General features: G+C 45.2%; 2 protein-coding genes across 2 annotated transcripts in view; one reads left to right on the top strand and one right to left on the bottom strand.

The window, feature by feature from the left end:
- The window catches only part of CCDC93 (coiled-coil domain containing 93), a 94,096-nt gene extending 77,788 nt beyond the window's left edge, over positions 1-16,308 (top strand). The window contains exons 21-24 of the mRNA XM_011983458.1: positions 633-670; positions 2,063-2,147; positions 6,521-6,634; positions 11,398-16,308. Of these exons, the coding sequence (XP_011838848.1) occupies positions 633-670; positions 2,063-2,147; positions 6,521-6,634; positions 11,398-11,451 (291 nt within the window). The 3' untranslated portion in view covers positions 11,452-16,308. The remainder of the gene's footprint in view (positions 1-632; positions 671-2,062; positions 2,148-6,520; positions 6,635-11,397) is intronic.
- Positions 16,309-22,267: 5,959 nt separating this feature from the next.
- The window catches only part of LOC105542086 (5-hydroxytryptamine receptor 5B-like), a 41,030-nt gene continuing 39,853 nt past the window's right edge, over positions 22,268-23,444 (bottom strand). The window contains 1 exon segment of the mRNA XM_011983459.1: positions 22,268-22,946. Coding sequence (XP_011838849.1) covers positions 22,584-22,946 — 363 coding nt within the window. The 3' untranslated portion in view covers positions 22,268-22,583.

The raw sequence follows: 23,444 nt of genomic DNA on the forward strand, positions 1-23,444 counted from the left end.
GTCGTTTTATGGCCAGAAAGATGACCCAGGTTTCCTTACTCCTGCCTCAGAGCCCTTCCAAGGACTGTATCAGTGGGGCAGATAAGAGGATTTGCTGTGGGGCTAAGGCAGTGTCCACGGGGCCTTGAACAGTGCATCCCGTCGGAGGCACTCAGCCACCCAGCAGCTTAGCTTGCTGCATTGGCAAGAAGATTCTGTGGGAAGGAATAGAGTGTAAATGACTCTCACCCTCCACACTGTCTGACTCCCTTAAGCTGTTATCCTTGAAAATAAAGTGCAGTGTTTGGCAAGATAGAAAGGTGGTGGCAGCTTGCCTAGAGAGCCCTAATGTTAGCTTAGTGTCCTCTCAGCTGGGATCCAGGTCCCTTCAAAGCACCCTCTCCCTACATTCCTGTGGGAATGCCCTGTAGGAAGAGGGAATTTTCTGTGAGAAGAAGGTGGATTCCCTGAGGAAAACTGTGAGACAGAACATGTGGCTCATTTTTTTTTCATATGTTACTTTAATCTTCATAAACAAGGCTTGTGTTCCTTGCAGAAGCAGTATGTGGAGACAGGCAAGCTTGCAGCAGTTGCAGTAGTGTGGAAATCTTTTTGCCTGTCTTACAATTTCGTTTGTTTTTTTACTTCCCCAGATTAGTCTGCTGAACTCAATTCATGAGAACTTCTCACAGTAAGTACTGTCAATCCTCCTTCCCACTAATACCCTGCCACCCTGCACTTTGAATTCAGCCCACCTTACACTGCTATACTGTGCTTCACAAAGGCACATGCAAGACTTAACGCTGGGTATGTGATTCTTACTCTTTTAGCCCTTCTGCTAGGTATCTTGTTTACACTCTCCTTGAGTATCTGCAAAACTATAATGATAGTCGAGTGAAGGAAGAGCTTAGGAAAAAAGTTAACTTTCCAATAATTTGACTGTGCCTACCTACTAAAATCTCTCTGTATATTATCAAATTAATATTTGTTAATGAACACACAGAGATGCTTTAAAATTTACATAATGGAATTTATATAATTTTTTAGATTTTTAAAATCTCATGGTAGATTTTTTTGGTTAATGTGTACATTGTTCTGTAAAAACTAGATGTCAAGGCCCACCTATTCCCAAATCAAGCAGCCCTCAAGCATGTCCATTTGCCCACCCACCATCCAGCAGCCCCAGGACTTGCTCCTTGGAGAGCATGCTTCCCTTCTCTCTGGCATAAATCTCTGCTGTCCTCTGGCAGGTGACAGGGGACACATTGAGACTGAGATCTTAATGAGTTACAGGTTCTAGATTTTAAGCTTCTTTTCAAAAAAAAAAAAAAAAACAGAAGCCCACAGCTTCCTAATAAGATTCAGATTCACTGTGTAAAATACCTTGTGACATTTGTAAAACTGCCATTTTCATCTTTCCCATTGAGAGAGCCTGTGGTTTGAGTGTCTTGTGAAGAGTTCTGCTCCGTCAGCCCATCCTTCAGGATAATTCTCAGTGCGTGCATGCGGTGGGGTGTGTGTGTTTGTGTGTTTATGTTCTGATCCTCCTGGTGTCCTTCCCTCTGCAGAGTTGGAGGTGAAGAAGAATGTTTTAGGACATCAGGGAATCTACTTGTTTAGCTGCTGCTTCTAGAAATAGGACCAGATTTCTCAGACCTGGTTTTAGGAAATCTCAGAATATGTCTACCAATTTTAAGTATCTGCCAATCCTCAAATTTTTTTATAAACCAAGTGAAATTCATTACTTAAGCAGTACATGCCATATTTCAAATAAATACTGTTTTTGTTAATTTTAGTCATGTTTTACTTTAAGGAAATACGTATTAGTTATGAAAGTTACAGGGAAAGTATGACAAAAAGATTAATATGCAATTATAAGACCAGGCTAATTTCCATGCCTTCTCAGAGGTTTAGCATCCTTAATTGCCTGGGATTGCAGGGGCCCCCATGGCTCCACTGTGCATTGCAAAGGCCTGATTGCCTCTCTCAAGAGGTATAACCTGGATACAGAGCTGACTGCTTGGCATTTCCCCCTACCTCGAGTCCTGTGTGCCGGTCATAACTCTGCTGGTTTTTCTTTCAGAGCCATGGCCTCCCCTGCTGCCCGGGACCAGTTTTTACGTCAGATGGAACAGATTGTGGAAGGAATTAAGCAAAGTAGAATGAAGGTCAGATGGCTTCTTTTCTGTAATATAGCCCAGGTTTTATAGTGGTGACAGGGAAAGTCCTGGGAAGAACAGGTCTCTTCTGGTAGCTGGGGAGTGTGCCCTCAATCCTGAAAAGACACATTTCTACAGAGGGATTCCCACCATGCGTCTTACTCTGCAGTGGGCAGGGCCTGTCCCATGAGCTGCCTACACCCAGGGGTTCAGAAGTTGCTATTAGCAGCAGCTCCCATGTATTGAACACCTATTGTGTACCAAACATTGTGCTGACATTCCTGAAAGACCTCTGAAGTGAACAGTATCACACCCATTTTACAGATGAGGAGACCGCCTTTCACCAGCAGGCTTCCGCTCTTGACTGGATTCGCTTCCTCGGGGGATCTGCGGTACCTGACATTCTGCCACAAGAGATTCATTCCTTAGGAATCTTAAGATCTTGAGAACATTTTAGTTTTCAGGAACCCCCCTCTAAAAAAGAGAAATCATTGCTGAACTGAGTTCTGCCAAAGTGAGAGGAAATGGAGCCTCAGAAGTCTGAAGCAAACAGAGAGGCACCACTCAGTCAGGGTACAGCATGAGGTTTTCCTGCAGAGACAGCTGCAGTTTCCTACCGCCATTCTCAGATGAATCCTAACTCGTACTTCCAAATATCTCTTGCTTATGGTCCTGTTTTAAAAATGTATCACACCAGAGTGGTTCTCCGACATGGCGATAAAATCTTCTAGGGACGTCGGGTTTCTCCTCTTATGATCTTGGGGCAAAGGGCTCCAGTGAGTGATGCCAGAATATAAACACAAGAAAAAGAAAGAATTGTCCATAGGTCCTGTCATCATAAAAAAACCCTGTTACAGAAGACAAACGTTCAAGTTGCCTGTAATCTCATCTCACAAGAGATGAGCTAAGGGCAGAAGTGTTCCATGTCCCTTTCCCTGTAGAAAAATACCATGAATCTCTCTGTGAATGACTTCAGTAAAACAAGGTCAAAGGAGGAAAAAAAAGTATCACTAGTAACAAGCACAATTTCTCGGACTATTCAGCCGTCAAAATTAGAACGACATAAGTCAGTGCTTGCCTGTATATGCGCACTCACCCAAGCCAGGATAGGCTGTCTTGCAGAGAGCGAATGCAGTCCCATCTCAGTGACCTGGGATGTGAGTAGGTGGAAGGCAGAGAACCTGGCTGACCAAAAGCCTGTGACAGCCCAGGTGTCAAGTGTGTTAGACGCTTCCTCCATTCTATTGCTCCTCAGGAAGCTGCTGTGGTTCATAGTCAGGAAGAACAGGAATTCGTGGGTTCTTTCCTTTGACTTCTGCTTCCTGTTTACAGAGAGCAGTGTAAACACGAAGTGGAAACCAAAGGAAAGAACCCCATGAATTCCTGTTGTTGACTATGAGCCAGAGCAGAAGAAGAAATGGGCCTCACCCCTTCACTCTCTTCACTTTCCCCCAGGCTTCATGCTCTTGGCCCCTCAGGGCTGACCAGTGTGGAAACCAGGTGCTGCTGTATCTGTCTCTCCCCTCCATGGTGGGTGCCAAATGGGTCAATGGCACCCAGGGCAGAGTGGGCTCTCTTTCTCTGGTCTGCATCCCCAGTGGCTGATGTAGCACCTAACCCATGGTTAGGCCCTCAAGGACTATTTGTTGAATGGGTGAATTCTTTCAATGGAGTCAAAGAGCAGTTGTCAAAGAGGGTTCCAGATACACTTTGAATGTTGAATGTTGATTGGCACTCCGGATGGAACAGCACTCACTTGCATGGATGTGTTTTATTGTGTGTGTTTGTTTTTTGTTTTGTTTTTTTTTTTTAATGTAGCTTTCCCTGTAACAGTGCCATAATGGGTCCTGCTCTCATAGATGTGGCAGGGGAGTCTGTGTCCTCTCAAGCACAAGTTTCTCAGAACCAGCAGGTTCAGAGTGTTACATAGCAGACCAGCATTGGGTAACAATAATTGAATAGGTGTTTATGCCCTGTCTAAGGGTTTCTGAGTAAAGAAGAGGTCACAGATCAGTCAGCATTTTGACCTCACTCAGAGGAGGTAAGGTCTCTGGATCTCTGGAATACTGTGAGCAAGTGCTTGGCACAAGCGCTTCACAGACCTAGGGTGTGAATAGGTGATAAGCAGGGAATAACAAAGTTACGTTTGGGTAAGGGGACACTGAGAAGAGTGTGCAAATGAAGCTTAGATCAAAGATTCAACTCCTGCTTCTCAGAGTGAGTTGGCATCCTAGGATGTGAAATGTTAAGAGAAAAACTGTCTTTGTTGAGCAGCTACTATGGACCAGATAATGGATCATTCACTTAATATTTAATGTCACAAGCTTCTCATAACAAAACTGGTGCTCTAGGTGATATTCTTATTTTAGCTAAAGGACCTGGCATTCAAAAAAGTTCAATTAGCTGTCCAAGGATACACAGTGAGTGGCAGAACTAGGATTTGAACCCAGCCTTTCTGGCCTCAAGCTCATATTATTTCTAGGTTGCCACAGTAACTGCCACAGTGGATCCTGGATAAATTCATAATTCACACGGATTGCTACCTCACTGGGACATAATCAGTTATGGTGAAGTGTTTTGCTAAAGCACAGAGCAGAGAGGAAAGTCCTGAGATAAGGGCTGCTGGCTGTCCTAATAAGAGAGAGGGACCTAGCTGTGAGGTCTATCCAGCACAGCGGAAAAGGTGTCTGCTGCTTTGAGAGTTGGAGCCCACGAAGGAACAGTAGTGGGAGCTGTGGTGGGCTGGTGTGTCACTGTGACAGGATCGTGAGTGGGTGTGAGAGACCCATGGAGGCAGCATTAGGGGTTCCGTCGGCAGGGATCAAGACTTGCTGGTGAGCCAGGGCTCCAAGTGTAGTAGGACACCAGCCAAGGACCCCAGAGGGGACTGCCCACTCTGGGAGACCTGGGCACAAGAGGGCACCAAACTGGAGACCTAGTATGGGTGTGTACCAGGCATCTGTATGCAGACCTGTGGAAAGAGCAGGGCACAGGGTCTTAGGACTCAGGAACTAGATGCAAGGTCAGGATTTAACCAGGCAAATCAGTCCCCATATGTGATGGGTCTTTCTCTGAACAGCATTGGGGTAGGCCTTGGGGACACCAAGTTGCATTTGTCCTATGCAGTCAACAGAGGCCTATAGTGTGGAGGGAACTACTGAATAAAATGCAGCCAGTTTACCTGTAGCTTGTGTTTACCAAATCCCTTCCAAAGTGTAACACAGAAATCATGGTCAGACATCAGCAAAGCCATGGCAAAGCATCTCTCAGAATTTGATTCAACAAGCTTTTGAGCACCAGCCATGAGTCAGGCACCCGGTCTGTACCGTAACTCTTTCTGCCCTCGTTTCCTGGCTGATGCTCTGGGTTTACCTTCTGGACATATAGCACATAGCATTGCCAGCCTTGCTCTAGTGTCCTCAGCCTCCCTGAGCTTCCAGGCTGAGGAGGCCATGCACCCACCATCCTCTCCATCACCTCCTCCCATGTCATTTTCCTCACAGGACTGATCAGTGTTGGGAATATTTTGTGCGTCTATTTGTCAGGGTGGTTGCTTAATGTGAATCTCTACAATGTACGCTCTGTGGGAGCAGTGACTTTGCCATGTTCACCCTACGTGTAGCTACTCAGTAGATTCTAAGTCAATATTTGTTGAATGAATAAGCTTTTGGGTACCTTAGAAAAGTCTCTTTAAATCAAAGCCTAGCATCTATTTATGAGATCTAAATCCTGAAAATATCCTAAATTGTCTACCAGTAGAAAGATGGGTAAGTTAGCAATCAGCAGGAACATTGTGTTGTTTTTAAAATGATAATTTGTAGAAAGTTTGTAATGACATGGAAATACTTACATTAAATCAAAAGAGGATACACAGTTTTATTATATGAGCACAGTTATTTAAATCAAGGTTTCTCAGCCTCAGCACAGTTAACATTTTGGGCCAGATAATTCTTTGCTGTGGGGTGTCCTGTGCACTGTAGGATGTTTAGCAGCGTTGCTGGCCTCTACCCAGTGATACCAGTAGCACCCACTCCTCACAGTTGTGACAATCAAAACTGTCTCCAGACACTGCCAGGTGGGGAGTGGGGGGTCAAAATAGCTCCCAGTTGAGAATCACCAACCTGTCCATTGTGAAATTGTAGTGAGGAAAAAAAAAAAGGAAACAGTTAATACTCAGTGATAGAAAAATTGCTGAATAAATTGTAGAGCCTCCATGTAATATCATGCAAATAAATTAACCAACCTCAAAAATTATATATTGAAGCTTCCTTTGCTGGGAGGAAATCCACGAAACTGTTAACAACTGTTGCCTTTTGGATGTTGCCAGCAGCCCTTGGGCAGAACGTGTCTTTTCATCACCATTTCCCACAATGTTTCAACAGATGGAAAAGAAAAAGCAAGAGAACAAAATGAGAAGAGACCAGTTGAACGACCAGTACTTGGAGCTGTTAGAAAAGCAGAGGCTATACTTTAAGACTGTGAAAGAGTTCAAGGAGGTAAGAGGAAGGCTGGGCAGCACATTAAGGCTAACGTGAGATATATGTTCACCTCAAAAGTAGCCACTAAAAAACAGTAGTTTTTTGGTTTTCCTTTGGTCTGTGAAGGGAAAGAACAAGACAGAGTGTGATCTGGCAGTGAAGTGTGGCGTCTAGGTAGCTGAAGATTGCGTTTTTCTGTGGCCCATCTTGAGGTCTAATTAAATGTTTCAAGACATCACATCATTTTAGTTTTCCTAACACTTAGTAAGCACATTAAACTCACAAAATGACTCCATCAGTCCATATCAAGGGCCACCTGGAAACAGCATTTGTTGTGGATTCAGATATAGAATCTCCTCTCCTGCCAATCTTAGGGTAGGGAGGGACCTCAAGAAACTGTGTGGGAAGAGAGAACTTTGAAGTGTCACAGGTTTGGATTCGAATCCTACATTTACCACTTACCAGCTGTGTACTTTGGTAATGACCTAATTCCTCACAGCCTCAGTTTCCTCATTTGGTGGGTTCCGTTGGGTCAGATGAGAAATTTGGAACATCCAGCACCTGGTCTGGCATCTCTTAACACCCAACACTCAAGCCAATTTTGGTTTTCCCTGTTTTTCCTTCCTGCATTTGGGCAGTTACTCTTCATTGTTCCAGAAAGAAAAGTGCCTGCCCTTAAGAGATTTTTCCAAAAAGACTTCATTTTGTCCCTTGCTAGGGTCTCAGCAGCTTTATTTTAAGGAATTCCTTCTCCCTAACCTAAATCCATGTGGTTTCAGTGAGTTTAGAGACTGCTGAAAATACAGCAGAGTTAAAGGTAGGTTGTATCCTGGTGTTTGGTCTGCAGAATAAAAAATGTAGTCTTCCCATGCTCATAATTTTGTTCTTATTTTAAGACTTTTCTTTCTTCCTTCCTCATCTTTCCCTTCTCTTCTACATCTTTTTTGTGATTTAACTTCTGGAAGCCACATCCCATAGGCATTTCAAAATCTCATCTTTTCCAGTGTTCCAGCTCCTACTATACCCCTGGACAGATGCCAGGTTGTAACGCAGACCTCCCCCTCCTTAAGGAGCATACGCTGTGGTGGGAGAGACGGATGACAAGCTAAGAACAAGTCATAACAAATAAGTAGTAACAATTCCAGACTTTGCCGTGTGAGGAGACTGGTTTAGGTGGTGTGGTCCGGGAGGGCCCTCTAGGGTGAGCAGGACATAGCCATGGGAAGAAAGAGTTCTTCAGCCATAGCAGTGTAGGAATGGGGAGCGGAGGGTCTGCGGCTCAGTCTGGGACTCCTTTGAGGCTAGCACAGACTGAAGCTGAGGTCCCAGAAGGGCCAATGAGCGAACTGGCAGGGAACAATTAGGAATTTGCTGCCCTACTCAGAGCTCCTCCTTCCCTTTAATCAAAACTCACAAAAGGAGAACTGCATCTCAGATTTTGCTTGGAGACACCCTTTTGACAGTGTAGAAACAAAAAGCCAGTAAGTTGAGGAGGATAAGTATAAGCTGTCAAAGCAATTGACAATGAAGTGGAAAAGCTCATTCTCGCCCAGCAGGCTCTCAGGTGAGAGCTTAGGATGACCTCCGAAGCACCAGTTCCTTCAGAGGTGTTAAGTGGCTTGGGTCTGAGTTCCCACCTGTGCTGGCAGTCATTGTCACACCAGACACAGAGGGTGGTTCCTTCAGAGCCAGCTAAGACACCTAGACCAGATTCTTGCCGGGCCTCTTTCCCTGAGTCCAAAGCAAGTCAGAAGAGGGGGAGGGGATGAAATATGTTCTTACATATTTCATTTAAATATATTTCACCGCACATTTAGCATGTCCTTTTATTTTTTGGTGTTAAAATTGTCTTAGAAAATAATTGTGATGGTGGGTAGTCTTTTTTTTTTTTTTTGAACATTTTACTTGGCAAAAATTTAAAATTGGCAACCACATGTCAGTGTTCCAGCATCTTAAACTTTCTCCCACAAGCTCCTGCGAGGTAATTTGGGGCCACCACAGGTGTTGAAGAGGAGGTGATGATAGGGACTTGCTTGCTACTCCACAGCCTCTACCCTATATCTTGAGCCAGACTAGTTCTGCTGCTTTTCTGTTTTATATATTACAGTTTAATTTGGACTTTCATCCAGGGTGGAGCCTTCTCCCAGCACCCTCTATTTTGCCTTCTCACCATCCCCTCACTGGTTTTTGCATTCTAAATTCTCACTGCATCCTGGGCCCAAGCACTTGTAGTGTGCCATAATTATTCTTCATGGAAAACACAACATTATTGTCTACGAGATGGTTTTTTGCCAGCTTTTTTGCCAGCTTAGAGGTTGCCTTCGTTGGGTTTGGTTTACCCCATGTTAAATGGGCAACAGTGATGCGCCATGGGCACCATTTAGGTACCAAGTCATGCCTGCATCCTGACTTCCAGCCTCCTCTGGTTTCAGAAGCTTCTTCATTAGAGACATTGGGTTTTCTCTAAAATCCCGTTGACTTACCCTGAGAAAGCTGATTAATTGTAAGTCTGCCAGGAAACAACACGTACTCTGACATCACCTTAATCACAGTATTAAGTGAATTGTGTCTCTAAGCCACAGTTTCATCGGGTCATGAAACTAAGATTTAAATTCAATAGCACTGATGAATTCAAACCCTACATTTTTGTGAAACTGGCTTTGGGTACATAACCTTCAGTGAACTTAGCTCTCTGTCTGGCACCTAGTGGGCCTGGATAGAGTTTTCAGCAGGAAAGAGACTGAGGTGATGAGACATTCCCTTTTCTTCTAGAAACAAACAGCCAAAGCGCCTCTTTTATATTTGCTTTGAGGAGACGGAGACTATGATTCTGTAGGCTCACATACTAGGTGACATTGTAGGCTGTCTCTACCGAAAAGTATAAGCATCACCTAGTGTGCTGTGACACACACAGTTCCCCACGGTAGAGTTCGGATGCTTCTGGGTTGTTTTTGCCTCATTTAAATGGTGAGGTGGGTGTCAGTTTAAACTTATTTACCGTTTTATATTTTTGTTATGGAAATCTTCAAAAATACACAAGTAGAGAGTGTAGTATAACAACATAATAGTGTAGCTCTCTGTTCTTGTTCCATCTCTTCCCCTCCATTTGTTTTAAGCTGGAGTCTTTTTTTCCCTCAAGTACATCTCAATCCATTTTAAGAAGGAAAATTTTGTTATTTTCTAAAAGAAAATAACATGTGACCCAGCATCACCTTATTTCTGTCACCCCCACCGCCCTCCCCATGAACTGCCTCTCTCTCCCCAAAAAGGTGCTGAAAAGTGTCAGAGCGCCTTGCTTCTGACAGCCTCAAAGTCTTCAGCCTTACCACCAAGGCAAGCACCCACCTGTTTCCTTGTTCCCTGAGTGAAAGATACCTCTGAATCCTATAGATGAGCCAGCACTAGTCTTAGCAAAACCAAGGTCGTTGTGGTCATGCTGCCATCACACCGCCAAAAGATCAGGGCCTCCAGAGAGCTGAGAGCACCTGACCCTGGCCCAGGGAGGTGGAAAAATTGACCATGGGGGTTTTGAGTGCAGAAGGTTCAAGGGTAAAAGTTTTTCTCCCACAATAAATGCACCTCCAGGAAAACACGGACCCTGGAGGCCTGACCACTGTCAAGCCTGTGAGCTCTACCTCTGCAGGCCCTTTCTGCTACCACTTTCATCTCAAAATTTAAAAGCAGGACTCCTTGTGACCCTGCCCAGAGAATGGAGTTGGAGTTATTGGAGGTTTGCTAGCAGATGGAGGTATCCCGAGCTACTAAGGCCAGTGGAACGAGGGCAGGAGGTGCAGTTAGAAGCTTTTGAAGATGACCCCAGAAGGGAACATGAAATGAGGCAGAGGTGACTTGTGCCACTGGATGTCAGATTCTACAGGCAGAGGATGGGGCAGTGACCTCCCTTAATGATAACCTGTAGCACACACCATTGATTTCATACAGCTTGGTTTTAAGGAAGGGCGGGTTTCCTTTTTTTTTTTTTTTTTTTTTTTTGAGACAAAGTCTTGCTCTGTCACCCAGGCTGGAGTGCAGTGACACAATCTTGGCTCGCTGCAAGCTCCGCCTCCCGGGTTCACGCCATTCTCCTGCCTCAGCCACCCGAGTAGCTGGGACTGCAGATGGCCGCCACCAGGCCCAGCTAATTTTTTGTATTTTTAGTAGAGACGGGGTTTCATCGTGTTAGCCAGGATGGTCTCAATCTCCTGACCTCGTGATCCGCCCGCCTTGGCCTCCCAAAGTGCTGGGATTACAGGCGTGAGCCACCGCGCCCGGCCCCATTATCTCTTGATGAATATCTTTTATCCTATTTTCTGAGTTTCTTAAAGACAAGAATATTCTTAACCTTCACTGTTGTTAGAACTCTACGTGTTTTGCCTGCTGTGTAAACTAGGGCTCCCTTTTCTCTCTTTTTACGCTGCTGTCTCCAAAGCCTTTCCCCACTCACTCACCATAGTACGCCAAGACTGGCAGACAAGTGTGCTTTCTGCTTCCATCCTCTTGACGTTTCATAGACTTCATGAAGTCTTTAGGAATGACAGTGCCTATCCTCTCATCCTGTTTTCAGTCTGACAGCCCAGAAATGGAGAATCATTATAGTTATTTTGGTGTTGATGTCATAGGTCATCAGGAAGCTTCACCATGCTGGTGGCAGCATGCCAAGAGACTGGGTTGGCCAGGAGATGTCTCCCATAGGGATATGGGAAGGGCACTGAGACCATCTTGGCCTCACATGGGCGCTAATGTAGTCACCACTCTCTCTATACTCTCTGCTTCCCCTCCAGGAGGGCCGCAAGAATGAGATGCTGCTGTCCAGGGTGAAAGCGAAGGCCTCCTGAACATCCCCAGCCATGGTTGTATGTCATTGATTTTACTTTTAAGCACCGTGTATCAACTACAAGATCATGAAATGGTTCTGAAAGCGACACTAGAGAGATGCAGGTGTAATGGTTTCCACAACCTGGATGTTTTCTTTCTCCTCTTTGCTTCCATTCATCTCTGTTGGCTGCTGTTGATGGAATCAGACCGTAAACATGTGGCTTGGATAACACCCGTCATCCTGTGAAGAATGTCGGCAGTACTTTTCTCTGTTGATCAACTTTTATGTCTCCAGTAACATTGCACTTACAAAGGTACCTGTATTTGTGTGGACCCTGAATAAAGAAGAATTCATTTGTTTAGCAAGTATTAATTGAGCACCCACTGAGAAATAAGCACTGAGGAAGATTCAGAGACATGTAAAACAGAGTTCCTACTGCACAGGCACCCAGCAGGTGGCCCAGGGAGGCAGATACACAGCACACTTGACCACAGAACTGGACCATCTGAGATGTTTTTCAGTAAACAGAAGGCATGTAGCTGAAGTGATCAGCCCATGTAGTGTTGGTCACTTGGGCCTTTCACCTGCCATGGTACCTTTTGTTCCCAGCTCCTCCAGGTGCCAACCAGCAGGCTTGGTGACAGCAACTGGAATGAAAATTCGGTGTCGTTTTAATTTTTATACGTTACTCAGGTTTATTTCTCAGAAAATTGAAAACAGACCTTGTGCTGAGGACACTTCAATAAAAATTACACCTTCCCCTGCCCCAATGTTCATTTGAGTCACAGCATGCAGAGGGGCTGTGCATCCCCCTCATTGAAGGCACATTCGATGAGGCTACACTGCAGATGGGTCATGATCTGAGCCAGGAGAGAGAGAGACACTGTTCCCTGAGAGAGACACTCAAGGCAAGTAGGGTGTCAGGAGGAAGAGCAGTGGGGTTTGCAGAGATCCAGGGAAACTTCCTGGAGGAGGCAGCATTTGGGCCCAATCTAAAGGGAGAATCGGATGTTGACAGGCAGGAAGATTGTTTTAAATGAAAATACGCTATGATTAAAAACCCAAGAGGATGCAGAGGAGTGCAAGGCATGCGTGTTGGGAAAGGAGGGGATAAACTGGTCTCTTCAGGAGGCTTCAGAGACCCATCTAGGAAGTAGGGCTGAGACTAGACTTTGGAGGGCCTTGGAAGGGCAGCTGACGGTTGACTTTAATCCTTGGAAATAACCAGTGCAGATCAGACACGGAGCTCCTGCTGCCCTGGTCCTCAGGAGTCTGGTAACTCAGTCATGTTCAGTAGGTTTGTGCTCCATTCTGCATAAATCTTGCAAACATACCAGGCAGCAGGTTTGGACAGTAAGCTTGACACAAAAGCTTAAACATGTCAAGCAACTGGAGCATTCAGCAGCCACAGAAACATGTTCATTTTTAGTTCCCTAATGGATGTGATTAAGCAGGGCCGACATGTACAGATTCAAAAACACACACACGTGCTGGATTAAAAACAGCCACTGGTTTCAGTGCCAGGGCCAGCAAGGCCTGCCTGAGCCAGGGGGAAGCAGCAGCTTGCAAATAGAAACTGCCACGTGAGGGCGCTTCTTGGGCCATGTGCAGCTCCGCCTCAGCTGGGCCCTGAGCCGCGGTCATGTAGGGGTTTTGAAGGGCTGGGTGAAGTTGAAGCAGTAATTGCAAAAGAATAGGTGGCACTTTGAGGGCAGGGGAAGGAGACAGAATTTTGACTGCGTTTGAAATTATTTCAGTCAGGGAAACATCTGCGTTTTCTTGTTAAGCAGCTTGTAGGCCCACCCCTGGCTAACTGAACTTTGTGAGCAGTTGGGGCAGTTATTCGATTATTTGTCCACAGATGGTAGGGAGGCAGATGACATTTTGGGGTTACTGGAGTCCACCTCTGTGCTGATGGGGAAAGTACGGCATGATTAATCCAAAGCAGCCAGTAATTCTTTTTGAAAGTGCAGGCATTTATTTTGAGCTGTGTTTCATTTGGTTTGGTTTTGGTATAGAGAGGTGTCCATAGATCTCTATTCCCTTTTTTTTTTTATCCACAAGGCCTACTACGGATAAATCAGTTTCTGTTGCCTGAATACACTTTGAATTAGACTACAGAAGCCAGGTTGAGCTCAGATTTCACACTTGCTGCAGGCAACCCTCAGTGTGGACAGTGTCTTCTGAGTAATTAGGATATGACTTTATAGTGAAGCCATACAGGCTAAGGAGATGCCCCAAGGCCCCTGATCATTTCAGAAACCACCTGGAGAGCCAGAAGGGGTCTTCCCAGGGCTATGGCTCTCTGTTTGCCTAGACATAGTGTGGCATTATGCTCTAAGCCCACAGGCTTCTCCAGAGTTAAAAGGAAGCAAGAACATCCTTAAGTTACTTTTTTAACATGTGCGCTTCAGGAGGAACCAGGTTTCCCCAGGAGGGACAGGCGCCCTGCTCAGTCAGCACAGGGAGTTGCTAGCGGGCAGGCTGCACAGTGCTGTGGAATCTCCGCCAGCCTCTGGGTTGGGGGCGCCTTCCCACTACGTGCTTCTTAAGGAGTGCATGGGACTGCTCTGCTTAAGCCGCAATCAGAGCTGTTGTGAGCAGGACAAGATTGGGTGATCGCAAGGTGCGTGGGGAGATGCTATTTTGATATCTTTGACCTGTGCTCTGTCTCTACTGGATGACTGGGGTTAGCTAACACCACTAGAGGGAGATGCAGAGTGTTAAACAGTCGTCAGAGTCACGCTGAGGGGTTTTTTAACAGAGGACAAATTCCCAGTTTGTCAAGCGTATCTCTGTTAGAGTGTGAAGTTCATCGTTTTAATGGTTCGAGCTCGTAGCCCTTACATATTTTCAGGATAGCTGGGTCCTGCCAGTGTCCGCTGAGTCTGTCAGCACAACCAGAAGGCCCGGGCATGGGAAGCATTCTCTGACAACACCGAGCCCTTGGGACCTCCTGAAACGTTGAGCAGAGGCTGGAGAAGCCTTCAGACCGTCCTTTCACTACCTCACCAAGTGTCATGCCTGGAACCTCAGACCTCAGGGTTGTGACGTCGATGTCAGGCCCAAGTCACGTCTCTAGTGACCGAAGCAGACCTGCCTGAAAGGGTACTCTGAACAGTGAGCCCTGGCCACAACCTGTGCCCTCATATTTCTGCTGCCTCAGATGGTCTTGTTCGCCCACTCTGTAGGTGACTGATGATCACCCTAAATGGGAGGTAGGCATCTAACAGTAGCACAGTTACTTTGAGCCTGACCCCTTGCTCTGAAGTGCAGATGCTGAGTTGAAACATGCACTGAGGAAGAACACTTTAAGGAAGCACTTTATGATTTACTCATGGCTGGTGTTGGCCTCAAGGTAAAAGAACATCTTAATGCAGAACAGTACAACAAAGTGCCCCATAGGATGGGTGCCATCGTCTGTCCCCGTGGTTGGGATTCCCAAGGAAAGTGCCTTGTTCTGTGCATCTTCAGAATCCCCCACGCCCTCTCTTGATCCTTTTCATGAAGTCCAGAGCATTCCTTCTATGACAGGCTGAAGATGCATTGTAAAAGGTAGTGCTATAGTAGTATTCCCTCTTCTCACAATAAATGTGCAAAACTCCTGGAGGATTTGGTGCCCGATCTGCAGCATACTTGACAACACGGGGAATACCGTGGATGCTCCACACCAGCCTTACATCCGTCCCCCAAATGTGCCGAACTCATGCCTGCCCAGGGCCACCGGGCCTGGCCCTGGGCAACAAAAGTAAGGGCCTGTCTTACCACAGTCTCCCCAGCATCTAGCTCAAGGTAGATGACTGACTGGGAAACTCCAGTTGGATAAAATGGCTTTTCCACATGGCAACTTTGCATCTCTATTAGCAAAATTTAGATTGAACCTTTCCTCTACTTGATGCTTAGTTTGAGGACAGGTAAACAGTTTTCACAGCTTTAGAGGGTCTTAGAGTGTGTTATACAGTAACCTTGAAGTTTGAGATGAAACAAGGTGTCGCAGGTTTTGAATCTTTCAAAGGAATTGCCTTTTACAGATTTTTTTTTTTTATTCCCCAAGAAGGGAAAGAGAGAAGAACTACAGTAATGTTAGAGATAAGGTATGTTTCGGCTCAAAATGTGTCATGAATCTAAAGGTAGCTTGATGGGTAGAAAGGTCTCAGCCATGTGAACCAGGAAGTGGGAGCACAGTGCAAGGCTGTGGGTGGCAGCACTAGATACAGTGGTGGCAGGAGTGTGACACATAGGCACTCCATGGGGGACAGCCAGACAGTGTCTGTCAAAAGTGCAAATGCATCAGCTTTTTGAACTAAGAATTGTACCTGTGTACAAGGGTTTTTGTTGAAACACTGTAATAGCAAAAAGTTGGAGAGTGCCACCAGTATAGGGGAATGCTTAAATACATTATGACCAGCTTAAACAATGGAATAGTTTGCAGAAACTTAAAACAGTGGATCCTGTGTGTGTGTACTACCATAGAATGGTCCCCAAGATGCATGATTAAGTGGGGCAAAAAAGAAGCCCATGGTATCTTAATGTTTGGAATGGAGAAAAATGTGTAGATGTATGTGTGTGCGTATGTTTTCACACAGACATATACACATGTATATCATATGTCTGCCTGCATATGCCTAGGATTTCTCTGGGAGGATACCCAGCAACCCGGCAGCCTGATTGCCTCTGGGAAGAGGGGTGGGAATGACTTTTCGATGTACACCTTTTGTACCTTTTGAATTTTGTACCATGTACATGTATTATCTATTAAAAAAATAGTTTTTAATTTTTAATTTGGTTTACTTTTCTTAAAACAATAGAACCAAAATGGAAGAAAATTCTGATTCACTAAATCTGCTTTCTTAAAGATAAAGCCTTTGATTCAAAAGTAGTGAGACTCTTTCTTGGGTCTTGAGGCAGTGGGCCATACAAAGGGGGGTGTCCTTTTCCGGTAGAACAGAATGGGGCAGCGAAGCAGAGGCTGGCTCTCCTCACACTGGGAGCATGTTGGGTCAGCAGAGGGAGGGATGGGGACGGGGAAATGGATGGTGACATGACTAATCCCTGGGACAGATGGGCTGCTGCAGGGTTCCCTCCATCTCACAAACATCACAGTGCAACCCTGGTCCTCTGACTTTTGGGTTACAAAAGATAGGCATACCTCTGAGTCATGATTCCAGGGGGGCTGTTAACATCCTCCCGAAGCCATGCCCATCTTGTGTGGAAACCTGCTGTGGGTGATCCTTCTCCACCCCTGCCGCCTTTTAAAAACCAACACAACTCTGGTTTTGTCCAGCTCCGAGGTGGCTGTGTGTCAGCCCCAGGAGAGGAACATGACAGCCGTTCCAGTCGGGAATCTTACTTCTGTTGGCCAACTGCTGGTTTGCGGATGGATGTCTAAGCCAGTTATGGCCAGTTTAGGGGAGACTGCTGAACTTCTTAGAAAGATTTCACCCATCTTGAGACCATGAAAAGAGACATCCCAACGCACTGAGGTTGGCAGAGGGAAAAGGTGGAAAGAGCCTGGCTCTCCGAACGCATGACAAGCCTCTCAACCACGCTGCGGCCCACCTGCTTCCATATTCTTGTTCCATGAGAAAAATGAACCTCTGTTAGCTTGTGCATTCAACCAACAAATACTTGAGTTTCTTCTACGTGTCAGGCCCTGAGAATATAGCAGTAAAGAAAGCAGACAAAAGAACCTGCCTTCTTGGAGCTACCCTCCAGCGGAAAAAACATACGAACCAGATAATTATGTAAATATTGGCATGTGGTGCTTCAATATGCTGATTCAAGCAAGGAAGAGTATCAGGAGTGTCTGGCTTGGTGGCAGTTGCAATTTTATATTGAGAAGTGAAGGAAGGCCTCACTCACTGACTAGTGAGGGACTGAGTATATAGATACCTGTGTAAAGAACATTCCAGGCACAGGGGATAGCAAGTGTAAAGGCCCTCAGGTAGGAGCATACCCAGCAGGTGAGTTTGAGGAACATGAAGGGGACCTGTGTGCGGAGCCACTGGAGGGTTTTTGAGAAGGAAATCAATGCGATCTGGGTTCATTTTTTTGTTTGTTTTGAGATGGTGTTTCGCTCTCGTTGCCCAGGCTGGGGTGCAGTGGCGCAATCTTGGCTCACCACAACCTCCACCTCCTGGGTTCAAGCAATTCTCCTGCCTCAGCCTCCCGAGTAGCTGGGATTACAGGCATGTGCCACCACACCTGGCTACTTTTATATTTTTAGTAGAGATGGGGTTTCTTCACATTGGTCAGGCTGGTCTCGAACTCCTGACCTCAGCCGATCCATCCACCTCAGCCTCCCAAAGTTCTGGGATTATAGGTATGAGCCCCTGTGCCCGGCCAATCTGTTCATTTTAATAGGCATCCCTACACTGAGTGCGGTGGCTCATGCCTGTAATCCCAGCACTTTGGGAGGCCGAGAAGGGGAGATCGCTTGAGCCCAGGAGTTCAAGACTAGCCTGGGCAATATGGCAAAACCCCATCTTTACTAAAAATACAAAAAATTAGCCAGGCGTGGTGGAGCACAACTGTAGTCCAAGCTACTCAGGAGGCAGAGGTGGGAGGATGGGTTGAGCCTGGGAAGTCAAGGCTGCAGGGAGGCATGATCACACCACTACACTCCAGCCTGAGAGAGTAAGACTGTCTCAAAAAAAAAAAAAAAAAAAAGGATCCCTCTGGAGGCTGTGTTGACTATGGGGAGGGCAGGGCATAGTCCGGATTTAAATATAACTAAAATGAAAGTTTTATGAGATAATACTTCCCCTTTGAATACAACACTCTGATTTTTTTTTTTTCCTGTTTTGAAAATGCTGAGCATTGAAGTGCTGCTTTCCATCATCCCGTCGTAGCAGATGCCTTTTTATGGCAGGTGAAATGTACTTCCCCTTGACTTTGGGCTTTTGCTTGTCCTATGGGTTGTTAGCTGACTTGATACAAGTTTTGAAAGTATGCTTTCACAGATGGGTTTACCTTCTTGCCTTTCTCTCTTGAGAAGTACCCTGTTGGCCCAAGGACAGGATGAAGGACAAATAGAGCAGGCCTAGACACAGCCTGCAGCTTGAAGCCAAGCCCAGAAGAGCCCTGCCTTAGATCAGTGAAATCCCAGCCAACTCAGGCCTATAAGCAAGAAATAAAGATTTGCTGTGTACCACCGAGACGTCATAGTAATTGCACACGACTATTGAGAATGCAGCTGATTGAGCAAACCCCAAACTGGTTTTATGATAGGTTGTGACCTGGAGTTGAAAAGATACCTCTCCACACCACTCAGGTGAGGGGCCAGAAGAGCAGCCTTCTGGGAATGGGACCTACATGTGGAATACACACTCACAGAGCACAGCCATTGTAAGAATCCAAGTTCGCTCAGACAAGGCCAGGCATGGTAGCTCATGCCTATAATCCCAGCACTTTGGGAAGCCAAAGTGTGAGGACTGCTTGAGGCCAGGAGTTCAAGATCAGCCTGGGCAACATAGGAAGATCCTGTTTCTACACAAAAAAAGTTAAAAAAAAAAAAAATCCCTCAGATATGCCTGAAGAAACATGGAGGCCATATTCAAAGGGAGAAAACTAGCATACTTCATGTGTTATAGATGACCAAATTAATAAAGCTCTTCCATTAGCCACATCCATCCTACAGACCTGGAACTTTGTGCAATTAAATTGTGACACCTTAGTAATAACTTAGAAAATAAATCCACACATGGCCGGGCGCAGTGGCTCACGCCTGTAATCTCAGCACTTTGGGAGGGCGAGGAGGGCGGATCACGAGGTCAGGAGATCAGGACCATCCTGGCGAACACGGTGTAAACGCTGCCTCTACTAAAAACAAAAAAAAATTAGCCGGGCGTGGAGGTGGGCGCCTGTATCCCAGTTACTGGGGAGGCTGAGGCAGGAGAATGGCGTGAACCCAGGAGGCAGAGCTTGCAGTGAGCCCAGATCACGCCACTGCACTGCAGCCTGGGCAACAGAGCGAGACTCCGTTTCAAAAAAAAAAAAAAAGGAAAGAAAATAAATCCACACAGGGGAGAGACGAATTCCTCTAACAGCCTCCCAACTCCATCTTAGTTATGTTCTATAGGCAAAGGGGATGGAGGGAGAACAGAGACATTACACTTACCAAGGATGCTCCTAGAAAGTTAGTTGGAAATCAGATGTGTTTTTGTCACTAGAATTCCATTTCATACACTGAATTAAAAGGAATCATAAGTGCACCCTTGCATAAAGTCAATCATCAACTAATCCGTTTCAGGAATTCAACATTTTATAATTATTGTGAGCAGTTGAAGAAGGCTTACTAACTGAAGAAAAGTTTGAAGTCTAAAATGTCCCGCAGAAGTTGCCACCAAATTGGCAAGCAAATCGTTTTCTGTTAAGGAAATCTAAACATAAACGTGATTCCTTCTGCCCGGGGTGCTTCCATAATGAGAGTACGTTAAGTCAAAGCCCCTGCCAAATAAACAATAAACGCACACTATCCAATAGCAAGAGTAAACCAAAAAATTCTACAGGTGCCTACCCAACCATACCCAGACTCTCCTTAAAACCTTCTTCCTGGAATCCAACTAGAATAATGCAAGAGGATTCACTATATCAGGTGCAGTCTGCAAAGGCTCATGTGGATCTCATGCTGCAAAATGCAAGCCACAGTTGAAACATGGAGTCTAGTCAGGTTTCTGTTAGGTTCCTTTCATCTTTCTCATGTTTGGAAACAGTCAGACTTGAGTCCAAATACCTGTCTGCTATGTATTCACTCTGTGACCATGCGCAAGCTACTCATCCTCTTAGAATATAGTTAGTGAGGACTATATTTACCTTATAGAGTGAATGGAGGAGTAAGTGATCATTTATATATAAAACCCAGTACAACAGTTATGCATGATGGGTGCTCAATAAACAGTACTTTTAAAATTTATTCCCGAATGTGCATTTTATGAAGGGAGAGATGGGGAGATTATTAATACCCCCTATTATCTTTCAGTCAATGAGGGAAGATTCTCAGTAGACCCAAGATTGAGCTCTGACCCTTAAAAGACAACAGTGATGGATGACTGAATGTATTATTTGACTGGTAACTACATACCTGTTCTACCTCCTCCAAGTTGTCAGTCACCTGCTTATTAATTTCTTCCCTGCCTTAATTCACGAGACATGAGGTGGCTTGTAGGAAACAAGCAGAACAATAGTAAACTATAAACTGAACATAAAACACTAGGATAGGGAAATCTAAAATTGGAATTATAGACTGGCTGGAAACATTATACACAAGTAAGTAGGCTACTGGGTTTTATATAAATTCCAGAGTTAAGCCAACAATTTGGTTCTGTGCTGCTTCCTTATCAAAATAAAAATGGAAACACAGTCAATAATCCTCATTGTCATGAAAAGAAAACATGACTTCGCAAAGAATGTAATAGGATGATTAACTGCATCATTATGTGAAATGCACGGATGAGTTTTATAAGAATATTTCCTGTATCTTCCAATGAAAAAGAACAGAATTCCAAAACACAACTCCAAGAAGGCTGTCCAGGGTACCACACTAATTACCTTCCTGATGCCCAATCTCTAGCAACAATGGAATGGTTGGACCATGTATTCTTCCCAGACTCCTCAGAATTCCTTCATTTAACAAGGTTGGTACCTATCAGAGCTGGAACTGTATATGGCTTGAGGTTATACTGGTGCACGATCCACAATTGCAAAAATACAAATTGTTGAGAAAACAAGTGTTTGTAACTCATTTTACAACACAACTGATCTGACTCAAATGACCTGCACTAATATGAGGCTATTTCTAGTCCTTTTCTCACAATGTGTATATTCATACATCTTACTGCAGAAATACTCAATTATTGATTACATGCTGCTGTCCTAGACTCAGTCAGGGGTGTTTTCTAACATATGGACTATACCATAAATGTCTATATACTATATATGCCTTTCTAAAACCCAAAAAATAATTCTGGATTCTGAAACACATCTGGTCCCAAAGACTTTGGAAAAGGAACTGTGGACCTGTATTCTCTAATAAACCTTAAAATATTGGTACGATTTAGCGTAAGGGTGAAGAATATCTGTATAACTCAGATATGAAATGAACCACTGGTGGAGCAGATCCTTTGTACAAATTAAAAAGCCTAATCAATAGGCAGCTATTCTGCCTCCAAAATGAGGTAAACTGGGACCAAGATGATGTAGTCCATGCCTTGGATTCCTATACATCTGGGCCACATTTAACATTTTCTGGAAGGCCATGAGTCACTATGGCAGTTTTGGGTGGGGGTGAGGGGTTGTTGGTTTTGAATCCTACAATAGGCATCATTTTTCCCATCTCGGTGTCATATGCAGGTATGTGTCCACCATAAGAATGATTCTGAGTCTAGAAATGAATTACCTGGCAAGCTTTAAAAAACACTGTTGCCTGGGGTTTCACCTCCCAGAAATACCAATTTAGTTGGCCTAAAGAGCAACCTGAATATCCAGAAGTATCTCTCACTGATGAAAAGAAAGTCATCTAGACAACTGAAGAGATGGATTACCAGACCTCTTCTTTGAGAGCCTGATGCAGTAAGTATGGTTTGCACTGAACATCTTTTTTTTAAACCAAAACTTCAGGGATCCTCATCTTCTCACAAATTGGCATGCACTATCCTGTTGGGGAAGCGTTAAGAGCCTGGGGAAGATGAGCTAAGTAAGGTGAATAAAAGAGGTAGAGAGGGCTCTTCCACAAAGGAGAAAGTCTTCTGAGTGGGCCACCAAACACACCACTGGGGCCATGTGCTGAGAACAGCCCTCTGAGGAATATACTATTGACAAAAGAAAAGCAAATCAGCTTCAACTCTTGCGTTAATTTTAAATAATCTACAGTAGCTGCCTAGAGTGCTGTCCTGGAAAGGATTCTGAGACCAGGTTCCTGCTCAGTGGGGAGCCAAGCCATGACCAACTGGCAATGTCTGCCATGCACATGGGAAGAAGGCATAGTTACAACATCTGCCAGACCTATGCTGTCTTTCTTGAGAGCCTTGGCTCTGCTGCTTCTACAGTCCAAGTCCAATGGTATAACTCTCAAGACAGCATTAGCACTCGGCTGTGGAGGGAAGGATCTCAGATCACTGATGAAAAAGTCCAAGTTTCCTTCCTCCTTACAATCTACCCACGTCTCTCTAACCCCTGCGTTGATCTCTGCTTAATAAAGAGGCTCTTGAAGGCATTGTTGTAGTTCTTGTTAAAAGCTGTGTAAATCAGGGGGTTGAAGAAAGAATTGGAGTAGCCAAGCCACAGAAATATGCTTTTCCAGATGGAGGGCAGGCTGCAGGCACAGAGTGGACTGATGAGCTCCGTCAGGAAGAAGGGGATCCAGCACAGCACAAACACGCCAATCAGAATTCCCACCGTCATGGTTGCTCGCTTCTCCTTCTGCTCCCGCCAGGAGTCTCCGCTCGCCTGGAAGGCCACCGTTGCTCTGCAATGTGCGGTGAACACCATTTCGGCCTCATCAGGTGCTTCCTTTACCTTGCAACAAAGAAAATCCCAGCACTTTGGGAGGCCGAGACGGGCGGATCACGAGGTCAGGAGACCGAGACCATCCTGGCTAACACGGTGAAACCCCGTCTCTACTAAAAAATACAAAAAACTAGCCGGGCGAGGTGGCGGGTGCCTGTAGTTCCAGCTACTTGGGAGGCTGAGGCAGGAGAATGGCGTGAACCCGGGAGGCGGAGCTTGCAGTGAGCTGAGATCCGGCCACTGCTCTCCAGCCTGGGCGACAGAGCGAGACTCCGTCTCAAAAAAAAAAAAAAAGAAAAAAAAAAGAAAAGAATGGAATTAAAAAATAAAACAGAAAAACAAGGAAGAAGCTGAACAAACCAGAAAGACAACAACTCCTCTTAGACTTGTCAGAGAAGTGAGATCACAGGGCTAAATGCTGCTCCAAAAATGGTCAGGTGAATATAGAGCATCACCACTTACCAGAGCAAAAACCCACAACCAGAAACTTCTGCAGGAACCAGTGCT

The sequence above is a fragment of the Mandrillus leucophaeus genome, unplaced genomic scaffold, assembly GCF_000951045.1.
Source record: "Mandrillus leucophaeus isolate KB7577 unplaced genomic scaffold, Mleu.le_1.0 Scaffold25, whole genome shotgun sequence".
Taxonomy (NCBI): Eukaryota; Metazoa; Chordata; class Mammalia; order Primates; family Cercopithecidae; genus Mandrillus; species Mandrillus leucophaeus.